The sequence below is a fragment of the Lepidothrix coronata genome, unplaced genomic scaffold (genome assembly GCF_001604755.1).
Source record: "Lepidothrix coronata isolate B3197 unplaced genomic scaffold, Lepidothrix_coronata-1.0 Scaffold120, whole genome shotgun sequence".
Lineage (NCBI taxonomy): Eukaryota > Metazoa > Chordata > Aves > Passeriformes > Pipridae > Lepidothrix > Lepidothrix coronata.
Window position 1 is genome coordinate 1,734,951 of NW_016690300.1, and position 13,345 is coordinate 1,748,295.

Genomic DNA, 13,345 nt, shown 5'->3' on the forward strand with positions numbered 1-13,345 from the left:
AACTTTGTGCATGGTCAGTTCTTTGGTACTTGGAGAAGGTACAGCAAACATGAACTGGTTGCTGAATTTCCTTAAGTCATTCAAAATATGCTGTTCTTCTTCTCTTTGTATCCTCTCTGTTGTCTTGATTTTTGGAAGTGGTTCTGTCTCCAGCCAGTGGCCTAAAATTAAAAGGGTTGGGATTTGTAGTTGTAGTTGAATTGTAATTCTTAGTACAAGTGAGATGCATTGCAAACAGTTGACTTGGAATTTTGAAAAAAACCCAACCCTACAGAAGTAATTAATTTTGGATTCCAAACCATTAGACGTGGTCAGCTAGAAGGCATATTTGCATTCTTTACCCTACAGCGGCTGCAGCAGCAAGGGAGTCTGAATGAATTCCCTCATTAGCATATCCCACTAATGCATATAAAATAAATTACAAACTGGTATATCAAAAAGCTCCAGATTAGACATGCTGCAAAATCCATCATTATGATGGGGTCTGGAAGAGAGGCATTATAAAAGTGGAATAACCTTATTGTGTTGGCAGAGTTCGGTGCTTGAGTAATGTCTTGTGTGGTTGTTGGACTTTAGAGGTCCTATGGAGATGTTCTAAGAAACTTAGCCTTGCATGATTTATCTTGCAATTTAAAGTGAAGTCTTTCTTGGGATGGTAAGTTATAATTTCTTAGGGGCGTTTTCTTTCATTGCAATAACAAAGCTATCGAGCTAATTATACCTGCTTTTTTATTACAGAAAGTGTGGGCAGGTAACATATTTTGTCTTTTTTTTCTTCCTCTTTCTTCACTTTAGGTCATGCACCTCATTATTTCAAGCTGGTATCAGTTCAAGTGTTGATTCGACATGGTGATAGATATCCACTCTATGCCATTCCCAAGACAAAGAGACCTGACATTGACTGTATGTTGGTGCCCAGCAGGTAAAATTCTTGGGTTTTGTCATTCCTAAATGCTTGTTTTGCTTGAGAATTATTTTGTTCTTCTTCAGGAAACAATTTGTGCAACCTGAAGTATGTTGTGACTTCAGATATTTGTGTATTGTTATGGTTTAAAAAAAAAAATCCCTGTATCAGTGGTGTACAATACTTCCCTTGAAACAAGAACTATTACCTGTTACCAGCTCAGATCAGAATAAGTTCTTCGTATTTCTTTAAAAAGAAAAAGCTATTTAATTGAATATTTAGGTTGCCATTCCTCTTAGATAAGCTTTTACACATTTTCAAAATGTAAGTGCAGCATTTTAGATAGTCTCTTCCATTTCAGCTCAGCATGCTTCCTTTCATCTGAATACAAAAAGGTCTCAGTCAGTTCATCACTACATAAGAAAACTGATATTTGTATTTTATATTGTTATTTTTTTCTTTTACTTTTCAGAAATATAGGCTATCAGAGTTCCCTTAAATTAATGATTTGTGCCAAAATTCAGGAAAAAATGGGAGTTGTACATTTAACTTAAAAATGCAAATTAACAGAAAATGCATTTTGTGACTTGTAAACTACCCTTTTCCTGTAGTTAGCACTCACTGTTAAGTACTGTCACACTAAGTTATTTGTGTCTGACTGACGTTAAAACACTGGTTTCCTTTCTGTATCAGCACAGTGCTTCTGTCTGACCTCATGTCTTTGTAGGTTGCTGATGTCTGTTTTCACACCTGAACCACTTTGAGCTGTAGATACGATCTGAATTGCTTCTCTTCCCCATGGAAGAACCTTTCTTTTTGTTTAGAGTTTACTCGCTGATAAAGATGAATTATAGTGTAAAGCAGTAGAAATAAACAGTGATGATGTAAATCCCCGGCCTTTGCCCTAGATTGCTTGGTTACATGTGTTTTTTCTCCTTTTTAAAAGGATCTATGGTATTATTTTTTTTTTTCCAATAAAGAAATTACCAGTGAACCTACTGAATACTTACAATTAAAAGAAAAATATCAAGAAAAACTGTCAGATATGTTAGCAAAACCTTTAGGCAAATATACATCTTTATGCTGCTGCCACCTCAGCGGTGTCAGGTGTGGAGATTTCCAAGTGACTGGGGGCTGGGTCTGCTTTGTGTTCCTGCATACATTACTCAGGAAAAGAGGCACAATAGATAAACACAGCACTGTAGATACAGCATAAATACCTTCTCCCAGAATAGCATGGAATCTCCTCTGTCTTTAAGTCTACACCAGAAAAGCAAGAGCATTATTTCTTCATTCAGAATTGGCTTTTCTCTGTCATGCTGAAAATCTTAATGCCATGCTGAAAGTGCATTTCACCTCAGTGCCTGGGAGGATCATGGAGTAGATCCTCATGGAAGCATTTTAAGGCACATGCAATACAAGGGGATGATCCAAGACAGCCAGCATGGCTTTACTAAGGGCAAATTGTGCCTGACCAATCTGGTGGCCTTCTATGATGGAGTGACTGCAACAGTCAACAAGGGAAGACTGACCAGTGTCATCTACCTGCACTTCTGTAGGGCTTTCAGTACAGTCCTACGTGACATCCTTATCTCCAAATTGGAGAGACATGGATTTGAAAGATGGACTGCTCAGTGGATAAGGAATTGGCTGAACGGAAGTAGACAGAGTTGTGGTCAATGGTGACCAAACTCCAGTTATCTCTGCCATAGAGCTGAGTGGGCAATTAACTTCTCTAACAAGATGGAAAATGAATCGTTTGCTAATAGCTATGATAACATTATTAATGACTTGCCTTTAGGGGTGAGACTATTTTCAGCATGCAGTACTATGTAAAGAAATATGATCCAGATTTCCATTGAGTTCTTAGCGGCTCTGATCTTCTGATCTTGCTTAATATCTGTCATGTTAGAAGGTATGTGAGAAAGCTTTATCGAGAAGATGTTAACTGCAAGTGACAATGTTGGATTAGTAGCCGTATTTCTCAATATTAAAGTGCCACATGGGACCTCAGTTTTGTATTTGTCAGAGAAGCTTTTATAGCTATTTCTACTTCAGCTTCAGTCAAGGAATACAATATGAAGGCCCTGGAGTCATAAAAACTATTCATAAAAGGCAAGGAAGCAGTGTGGCTTTTGACACAGGATGACCAAGTGGAGCAGTTAAGAGAGCACAGTGTCAGGCTCGGAGGAGCCCAGCGGGGGAGATACCCTTGGCTCATACCATTTATGAAGCATTGTGAGCATCAGTGTACAGATGATACATCTGTGCACATCCCTTAACATTCACAGCCACTGCAAGACCTTGTCTCCCCAAGAACAGAACTTAGGTAAAACAGAATATCCTGGTTTAGGGCAGCAGAAAGATTAAAGGAGTTGGCTCTGCACTGTTCTGTCCAGAGGTGTTAAAGCTGACCTTCCTGAATAGGGCTGGAATTGTTACTGCTTTGGCAGGTGTTTTGAATGGAGCATTTATTACTTTAGCATCAGGAAGTGATTTGCTGTGTTTGGCTGTTGGGCTTATATTCCTTTGTGATGTAAACGTGGTGTTTGATTGTAAACATATTTATAAGGGGAGTATGACAAGGTCTGTGATCACTGCCTTTGAACTGAAGGCTTCTTGGTGCTGTACAGTTGAGATGTCTGATTGAAAGTCTGGCTTGTTTAAGCTTTTTGGACTTATAGCATCAGATAAGCATGCTGCTCATATGCAGGCTGTTCTTTATTTGACTTGGCATTCAGCTGATGGAATTCATTAATTAAGCAGATTATGCTACAGCCCCATGGACTTCTAATGGATATGCAAAATAGCCTTGAGGTCACTCTTTGGTTTTGCGAATGACGGATTGTGACATGCAAGTGTGGAATGAATATAAGCAAATGGATTAAATGCTTTGGAGATTTCTTCCCTCTAAAACTTCAATTAACATTATTATTATTATTATTTTCATTGTTCGGGATGCAAATTTCCAAAGGGAACTGAATAATATACACTTTTTTTCCTCGAGAAAATCAATTGAATGATGTTATGAAAATCTTTTCATTGTAGTGTTTACTTATGAGGGAAATAAATTATTCTCCCACTTTTTGTTCCTTATGTAGATCACATTTACAGTGTCAAAAGTAAAAAAATATGCAGTGTTTCTTCACTGAGTTTGTATGTGAGAGAGAGAAGAAATGTTTTTTGGAAGATGCTAAAATGATTTCAGAAGACTGCTATAATTTGATAGTAAACTGGGTTAATTAGCATATGCTTTAAGGCGTTTTGAGAGGTGTTGATGTTAATCATAAGAAGCTTAGTAACAAATACTGAAATTTCATGTTCAATAGGCACATGTTTTGAAACTGCCACAAAAATGAGATGGAAAAGTGTGGGAGAGGAAAGTATCATACTGTGAGCTAAAGGAGGTGTGGATTTGACTTGGAGTGAGGTCAAAGTACAATCCAGACCAGAATTAGGTGAAGAAAGGTCTCCTCTCGACTCTAAAGACTCAGAAGAGCAGTGAAGTAGGTGGAATTATAAAATCACAAGATGGTTTGGGTGGAAAAGGACCTTACAGATCATCCAGTCCCAGGCCCTTGCAGGGGAGCACTGTAGAGTTTGTTATAAAAATGTAAAAACTGTGAGACCTTTATGAATAAATAATCCCCAACAGTACTACTAGTGCCTTAGGACCTCTTTTGTAGACTACACTGATCTATTGTTGGGTTTAGTGGCTCTTTCCATTCATTTGCCTTCTAAAAAGGAAACAGTGCAGTCCTTTGATCTGACACTTTTTTTGTCTACTCGAACTTCACTGAAAAGTTATTTTTGCTTGAAGTTATAAAATAATTTTTTGCATTTTAAGTAAAGAAAAAAGGGGCTTGCTCGGTACAGTTTGCAAACAGAATCACATGCTGTACACTTACAGAAAGGTCATGTCTGTGTGCCATACATATTTGTGTACCTGAACGCCTCAAGGAAAAAGCAAATTTTTATTGAAGGATGTCAGCTCAGTTCCTGGCAGAAATGCACATAGAGTTCAAATAGTTGTGCAGTGTGATTTCTTTCCATGTACACTGGTTACAGTGTAACAATAAAGGGGTGATATTTCAGTATTAAAGCTTTTTAAGACCTTTACAAATAAGATATTTAAGTGTTGAATAAGGATTTCAGTGTTGGTCCATTTTAATGCTAGTGCATGAAAACGACAGTGTTAAATCTGGCATCTATTATCCCAGTGTTTAGTTTGTAAATAAGGAAAAGATAAGCTGAATTAATTAGTATGAGGGAAAAGAAGCATTCTCAGTTTTGTTACAGGTAAAATTCATTCTATTTTACAAAAATAAAATCATTAAAAGGCAAATTATCAGACTTGAAATATGGGACACAAATGTTCAAAATTAGGAATTGTGGCTATTGCTAGTGGATTTAAATGAAAAGCTTATGCTCTGACAAAATTTGAAATATTTATTGTACTAATACTATTTCCAAATGTGGTAGCTTGCCACTGTAATGCTGGGCAAATTACAGAAGGATATCCCTTTAGCCCATTTTTATTTTCTGATTACTTTTATGGAAATAAAATTTCAAGGATAATTCAGTCTTTTCAGCTGTACAACTGAGCAATTTCCTTTGCTTCCTGCTCCAGCAGCCCCAGCCGGGTTGCCTGGATACTCCATCTCCTGCAGCATCTGTAAATTGGCCAATTCAACAGGAGGATTCATATTCTAAATAAAAGAGAAATCTTGGGGTGGGAGGGGGAATGGTTTGTCAGCTGGCAGCCTGAATGCTGTTGTAAATTTTGCTGCTGAGAAAAATATGTGTTTATTTGCCCAGTTGTACAGGGTTAATTGAGGAGAATTTCTGGTATTTTCAGAATTTGGTTCCATACATGAGGATTACATTCAGGATAAAAGTATTCTGTAGCCTGAGATGTCTGTCTCCTTCAGGCACAATGGCTCTTATTTCTATTGTTTGATTTTTTTATTTTTTTTTTCTTCCCTGGAATATATTTATCAAGTAGTAAGCTTTGAATTTGTCATATTTCATAATTTCTGCAAGCATGTGCTTATCTTGTCTTCACTTTAAATATAGTGTAATTCAAAGCTAAGTAACTTGCATCTAGATACCTATATGAAAATTTGACTTGCCTGCCATTTTTTTAGAGAAATCTTTTTGCAAAGCCCTGACAAATACTTTTCTTTCTTCTTTCCTTTCTTCCTTCCCACAAGTGGTTGCTGGCAGTTTCATCAGCACAGGTTTGATTCCATTAGAATTCTTTCAGGTTTTTATAAACAAAGCAGCAAAAGAAGTTGAATGGATAATGCAGTTCCCTAAAGTTTTCTTTCACGTGTATTTGCAGAACTTGCTAATTAAATAAATGGAGTTTAAGGAAAATTGAGGTTGACAATTTATTCGTGTGTGGACTTTTGTAAAGTACAAGATTTAGAAAATTGGTAGTTCAGCCTCCTACCTCTGTGATAAGCTTAAAGAGCAATTTGCTAGTGGGTTTAATTTAATTTTCTCAACTTCTCCCATTTTTAGGTTGCAGTGCTGGGCTGTGAAAATAGTGTAATGTACAAAATGTTCAGTTTGAAATTCTTGTTTGGAGCTTGAGTGAGCTTCTAATGTACAGTTGTACAATAGGAAGCCTCGAGTGCTTGAGAAAGGAACAAAGCCTGATTCATGTATCTCTGCTTTGCAAATATTAATCTTCATTTGCCTTGTTAAAATTGTAATATGCAGAAGAAGCTGTGGAGTTACAATGTCATAAGTTGGCTGGGTTTCCTTTCTAATTGAAGGAAAAATGGAATGATTAATGTGACCTTTTATCTCATTATGCTTTTTGTCTTATTTTGCGTTGTGTTGTTACTGGCACTTGTACCATGATTTATTGTAACATTTTCCTTCAGGAGTTTTTTTTTTTTTTCCTGAAGGTAAATTAAATACTGGAAAATTCAAGTTTTACAAAATGATATGAGCAACCTTTCTATTGACAGGCACTGACTCTTATGAGATCTCCTGTATATTCATGCTGTGAGCACAGCTCTGCAAGAGGTTTTCTCGTGTATGAGAGTTTCTCAGTTGGCTCTTATACGTAAGCAGGGATGTCTTTGTCCCAGTAAACTTTGATTCCAGACACTCATTCCTACTTTAGTAGTGTTATTGCTCCCTCTGGTGGGTCCTGCAACTCTGCTTTTTTGATTTTTAGACCTGAGGTTTTTATATAAAAACAGTTTATCATTCTAGCAAATGGAAATATGAGGAATAAACACAAAGCTCAGACTTCTGTAAAATATCTCAGGCAAAATTTATCTTAAATATATAATTTTAGTGGTTTTTTTAAGCAACATTCAAAAATATTGACCCTATTCAGGCTGAAAGTCCTATTAAAATGACAACCATCTGGGGCAGATTGGGTTGACAAACAGTTTCTGTTTTAGTTCTGCACAAAAGCAGAGAAGTGACTGTGTGACATTTGGTAACTGTTGACATTTGGTAACCGCTGACATTTAACAAAGAAATCCCTGCTTATGTAATGCATTTCTGCTGTAGAAATGTGAGCACAGATTTATTTTTTAAAGGTTCACACCGCTTTGGGTTACACTGTTTGTGGCCTTTTTTGTATCTGTAGTTTTCTGCACAGCAGTACCACAGTGAGCTGAGTCCAGAGTGTCTTTGAAATTTGCAGATGAGTTTAGGAGATCTGAGAGTTCTTTCATGGACTTGAATTCTGTTTCAGTGAGTTAAATTAGGCATTTTGGTGTATATTTCTTTTCCAGCTGTATTCATTACTTGCATGGTGGGGGTATCTTATCTGTTCAAGTGTCCAACGGTGTTGGCCTCTTCCTTCCTGGGTTATAGTACAATACCCAAAACAATGACTTTCCATTTTAATGGGGCCTCTGGATACTACTTTCCAGGTACCACTTAATGGAGACTACATGTGCCTAAGGTCTGAAGTAATTAGAAAGAAAGGCTGAGATTGTAATCAACATTGTATGTTACAGAATTCAAAAACTCCTTCAAGATCATCTACTTAAAATACTGGTTGTTTGAACCCCTTTAGATTGGTAGTGCCCTTGGCTGTGCTGTAAGTGCAATGGTACTTCAGAAACTGGAGAGAGGTTTGGTTTTTTTAATAAGGATTTTATATATATTTAAATTCACACCAGTATTAGTGACTGCATTTAAAAAAAAAAAAAAATCTTTCCAAATTGCTTACTGAAAGGTATCATAATCTTAACATGAGAAGACATCTGTTTCACTATATCTCTTTGGTAGATAGTGAGTATTTAGATTTCTTTTCCATACTTGCAAAAGTCCTGAGTCAGTACAGATGTTGTCTCAGTGGGAAATAACCTCACACCATGAAATTTCGGAGCTGACATCCTTGGAATACTTGACTCTCTAGAGCTGTTTTCCCATATGCTTTTGGGAGTTTTCACATTTTGGTTTTTACCTCTCTAGGAAACCTTCTCATCCTCAGCTTGAAGCTTTCATTAAACATATGTCCAAAGGGTCTGCAGCCCAAATGGATGGTTCCCTGAGCAGCCTCCCTCGCTACCCCAGTCATTCTCTGTGTGAGATGGGAGAGCTTACACAGACAGGTGAGTTTCCATAGCAGCTCTGTCCTCTGCTCTCTTAAATACAGTCTGCTTGAAAGAGATCTATTTTCTTTATGTTGACATAAATGCTTTTTTAATGGAAGCTTATCATGTTGGTCATAGCATAGGTTATGCTGGGATATGAATAAAGTATTAGTTTCTCTACTGTAAAAAGTGGCAGCAGTTGTAGAAACCGTGGTTTATCCTATAGCTTGACAATTCTGTTACAGACTGGTCAAACTTGGCATCTCTTAACTTTATTTGTAGCAGGTCAGAGCACCTTTCCATCATATTGCTTTACACCAAAAAATTGCTTTGTTACCCTTGTGACAAACAGCACTGCTCAGTACCTCCTGAGGAAGAATCTGGTGCTTTGTTACTGACTGGTTTGTGATTCAGAGGAGCCCTGGAACTGAAGAACAATCACTTAGTGGCCTGCTTTTACCTGTGTTGTAGCTGCTGTGTCCCTTACAAGGGGTTCTGATGTAACAGATAAACTGGATGCTTGTATTACAGAAATATTTTAGACATCTGGTGCCTGTCAAATCCTTTTGTATTCCCATGGGGAAAAAAAAACTTGGTCAGTGTCAAGCGTTGCAAAGTGATGTCAGGAGAAATTGAGGCAGGGTACCATGGACCACTCCCCGACACTTCCCAGCACAGCTTGTTGTATGTGGAATTGCACACAACACAGGGATTGTAACTGGTATTTGGGGACTCCTGTTACCTCTAGCAATGTATATTATGGTGCATAGATGGCTCCTGCCTGTTGCTTTGCTGCTGTGAGAGGCCAATGCAAGAAACACAGATTCTGGAGCAAAGGTCTTGGTGTGTCAGGAGGATGCACACCTCTTCCTTCCCAGCTGGCAGAGCTTTAGTGTAAGAATTATCAAACAATTCAAATTGTTTAAAATTTAAACAACTTTTTGTTTAAAAAAACAAAAAGCCTCCTGAAGGAGGCTGGAGAAGAAAGTTTGGTGGGATTGGCACATGGCACCACTGTTTTGTGAGTTTACACGCTAATTTACATTCTGTGTATTTGTTTTGTGACTGTTGGTGGTTTTACTGGCTGCCATAAATTTTCAGGGAGCAAAGCATTCTCTGCCTGTCTGGGTCCATCTTCAAAATCATCTTCAAAACTACTTTTATAGTCATGTTAGATCCATTCAGTCTCTGTCTTGGTCCAAGGAACAAATATTAAGCCACTAAAGTTTTAAACAAGTCTTGTGGAACCAGGTTTTTCTGCCTATATTTCAGTTTAGTTCCTAGAATCTGAGAGATACTGAAGAATAACAGGTATCTCATATTTCAGACGATTTTTGTACTATAATCTTCAATCATAAGTGAAGTTCAGTTTTGTAAGTTCATAAGCTTTTAACTAAGTGTTCATTTATCAGTAAGGCTACTAGCTGTATTTTTTTTATTTTTCAGAACTACAAAGTTTCAAATCATATGTTGTAATTTCTTCAAAAATTCTCTTTCAGGGGTTGTACAACACTTGAGGAATGGACAACAATTACGAGAAATTTATATAAACAAACATAAACTGCTTCCCAGTGACTGGACAGCAAAACAGCTCTACTTGGAGACAACAGGGAAAAGTCGAACCCTGCAGAGTGCATTGGCCCTGCTCTACACCTTTCTGCCAGATTTTGACTGGAAAAAAATTAACATGAGGCTTCAGTGGAGCACCATTTTCTGCTCTGGAAGCTGCGACTGCCCCATGAGAAACCACTACCTGGAGGAGGAGCAGCGCAGACAGTACAGCTTGCGGGTGAAAAACACTGATTTGGAGAAGATATATGTGGATATGGCAAAGATTGTGGGCATTCCCACCAGGCAGCTGAGAGCTTCTAACCCTATAGATTCTCTCCTGTGCTATTTTTGCCACAATGTCACTTTTCCGTGTACCAAAACTGGCTGCATTGGTATGGAACACTTCAAAGTAATCAAGAGACATCAGTTGGAGGATGAGAGAGAAAGACAGGAAAAGAAACTTTATTTCTTGTATGCGCTATTGGCCACTCATCCTTTCCTCAACCAGACTGTTGATCGGCTGCAACGTGTCGCTGAAGGCAAGAAAGAAGAAGTATTTGTTCTCTACTCTGCACATGATGTCACACTGTCACCTGTTCTCAGTGCCTTGGGCATTACAGAGGCCAGATTTCCTAGATTTGCTGCCAGATTAGTTTTTGAGCTGTGGCAGGATGGGAAGAGACCCAAAGAACACTTTATCCGCATCCTGTATAACGGTGCTGACGTTACATTCCAGACCTCGTTCTGCAAGGATCATTATAAACATTCCAGCAAGCCAATGTGCCCACTAGAAAAATTTGTCAACTTTGTCAAGAGGGATATGTTCTTGATTTTTAACAGCACGAGTTACTATGATGCCTGTCGGAGGAGAGCACTGTAGAGAAGGAGAGAGAAAAGGAGGCAATGTTAACTTGTCTCAGTGAAATCTGTTTTTTGGTTGAGGCACAACTCAGCTTTGTTATTTCTTGTACTTGTGTGTGTAAGTACAGAAGGATATTGCTTGAAACATTCTTCAAATGGTTTCATTTTCATTCAGACTGCAGATGGTCTCCAGTAGAAGAACAAATACCGAGTGTCACATATGTGTGTGCTCACAAATGCTGTTCATTGTAATGATAAATCACATGGGCTACTGTAACCTGGACATGGCTTGATAAAGAGTGAGAGAGCATAGACTTTGTGTCTCTGTATTCCAGAGCAATACTTGGATACTATAAGTTTAAAACCAAAACTTCTTTTTTTTTTTTTCCCACTACCATCTCACAGTCATTTTAAGCAGTTTGTGTCAGGGTCTTTTATGAATTCCAGGATCTGCATTAAGGCATTTGTAAGGAATTTTTGAATTTCCTTATTCAGAAGAAGCCTTCTAATGTTATGGGGCAGGTCTTTAAAGCAAAGTGCATGTGTGTGTCTGTGCATACTTACCTGAGCATGTACAAATGAGTGTGTGCCTTGTTGACCTCACAGACCTATAAACACGTGGCTACTGTTGCCAGTGCCAGAGAAGGATGCACTGGAAAATGGATACAGAACTCTATTCTTTGATTGCACTTTCAGCACTTTGAATAGTTCAAACACAGTCTAGAAATATGTAAAGGTCTCGTGACATTAAAATAGATAGCAAACACTAGCAGCGTCACTGAACCTGAGTGGGAAATTAGGATTAGAAAGCAGTTTTATGGTGAAGTGTTGGGCTCTTTCCCATTGTGAACATGTTCAAACTGTTGTGTTATGGAACAAATCAGTGGTTTAGGAATTTGCTATGGTGACTGCTTCGGACAGCTTGACTAAATACTGGGAAAATTTTGTAGCTGAGTTAGTATTTTTATGGACTAGGAAGCTCTTATTTTATAAGACCAGACTTGTACATATTGTACTGTGTATATTTATAACACAGTAGATTTTTCTTACTTGTTTAGTTTGTAAAGACTTGTGAAGTTCACTTTTTAGACATTTTTTTCCCCCTTGATCGGGATGTTTAGACTCAAGAAAAAAATGTAGTTTATGGGTAATTTGAACAATGAGTAGATGTGAAAACTTGTACTTCAGACTGCTTTCATCTCTGTAGGAGTAGTAAATTGAGAATCAATTTTTACTAGAATTCATAGAAATTTTATAATGGTGGAGGGTTTTTACACCTCTAGAAATAAATTAGTCTGTGACTTGTGATTCAATGGTGCTAGTTTATCAAAGAAAACATAACTCTGCATAAGTTCTCTGACTATTGGCATTCCACTCTCTCTTTTTTCAATGCTGCATTTGAACATATATCTTTAAATAAAATTCTGGGGACTCTTTGTATACTTGTGTGTTATGTTTATTGTGACTTCTTTGGCTCTTTGCAGCAACAGGGTGTGTGTTGTTAAGCTGTTTGTTGCATTTGTAACTTCTGCACTTGATATGTTCTGGGTCCCAGCCTGAGAAGGAGCAAGTATGTGTTTTGTAAATACTGGACTAGAAATCCTGATAAAATATTTGGGGCTTTTGTACCACATTAGATTCGAAACATTTTTCTTTCTATCTAAGAAACTAGCTCTGTTTTCCATCATCCACATTTGTGTGCTGGAGGGTAAACAGGAAGAGAGAATCTGCAAGTTGAACTCAGTGTATAAATAAGGTGAATGTGACCATTTGTCCAATATTAGAAGCAAATACTCCAGAGCTGTTGAGGTACCAACAGAGGGCACCTGTAGCTCTTCAGAGTGTTATCTGTTGGAGCTTTGATGCTGTTTGTGACCATTTGCAGGACTGATCCTGAAGGGCAGAAAACATTACCATAGGCATATAATTGATGTTTATTTAGAAACACTGAACCCCCCTAACAGCTTTTGTAAATGCCAGTCTTGGTGTCTTCAAAAGCCTATGTTAGGAGTAGCAGCTAATTTGCATCTTCTTTTAAAGACAGACCATAGAAGTGTTTTCTTTTGATTTCCTTGTGCGGAAAGATCCCTTTTGTCTGTTGTAGGCCTGTGAATTGGAGGAGAGAGGAATTTGGATGGATTTTTTTATTTGTCAGGCTCAAAGAAGCACTGGAATCCCAGATATTAATGGATATCGCAGCAGTTTTCCAAACTTCTCGCTTAACTTTTTTTGCAGAGCAACAAAAAAAGCACTGGTTTTATGCACCACTGGTAGCTGGTCAGCCAGCAAGAATTCTGCTTGAAGTCTCACGCAGACCTTGGGGTTAACTCCCCTATGTAAATCAGGTGAGTTGGGTGCCAGAAAATGTGTTCATCTGTATAGCCATAGAAGAAAGTGAGACAGATGCAGAAAGATCAGGTTGTTAGTAGCTGCAGTTCCTCAGATTGCCCCAGAT

General features: G+C 37.9%; 1 protein-coding gene across 3 annotated transcripts in view; it reads left to right on the forward strand.

Annotated features, from left to right (window-relative positions):
- The window catches only part of PXYLP1 (2-phosphoxylose phosphatase 1), an 83,771-nt gene extending 71,445 nt beyond the window's left edge, over positions 1-12,326 (forward strand). For all 3 annotated transcript variants that reach the window (XM_017825588.1, XM_017825586.1, XM_017825589.1), the window contains exons 4-6: positions 796-922; positions 8,357-8,496; positions 9,978-12,326. In XM_017825588.1, coding sequence (XP_017681077.1) covers positions 796-922; positions 8,357-8,496; positions 9,978-10,909 — 1,199 coding nt within the window. In that variant the 3' untranslated portion in view covers positions 10,910-12,326. The remainder of the gene's footprint in view (positions 1-795; positions 923-8,356; positions 8,497-9,977) is intronic.
- The last annotated feature ends 1,019 nt before the right edge of the window (positions 12,327-13,345 follow it).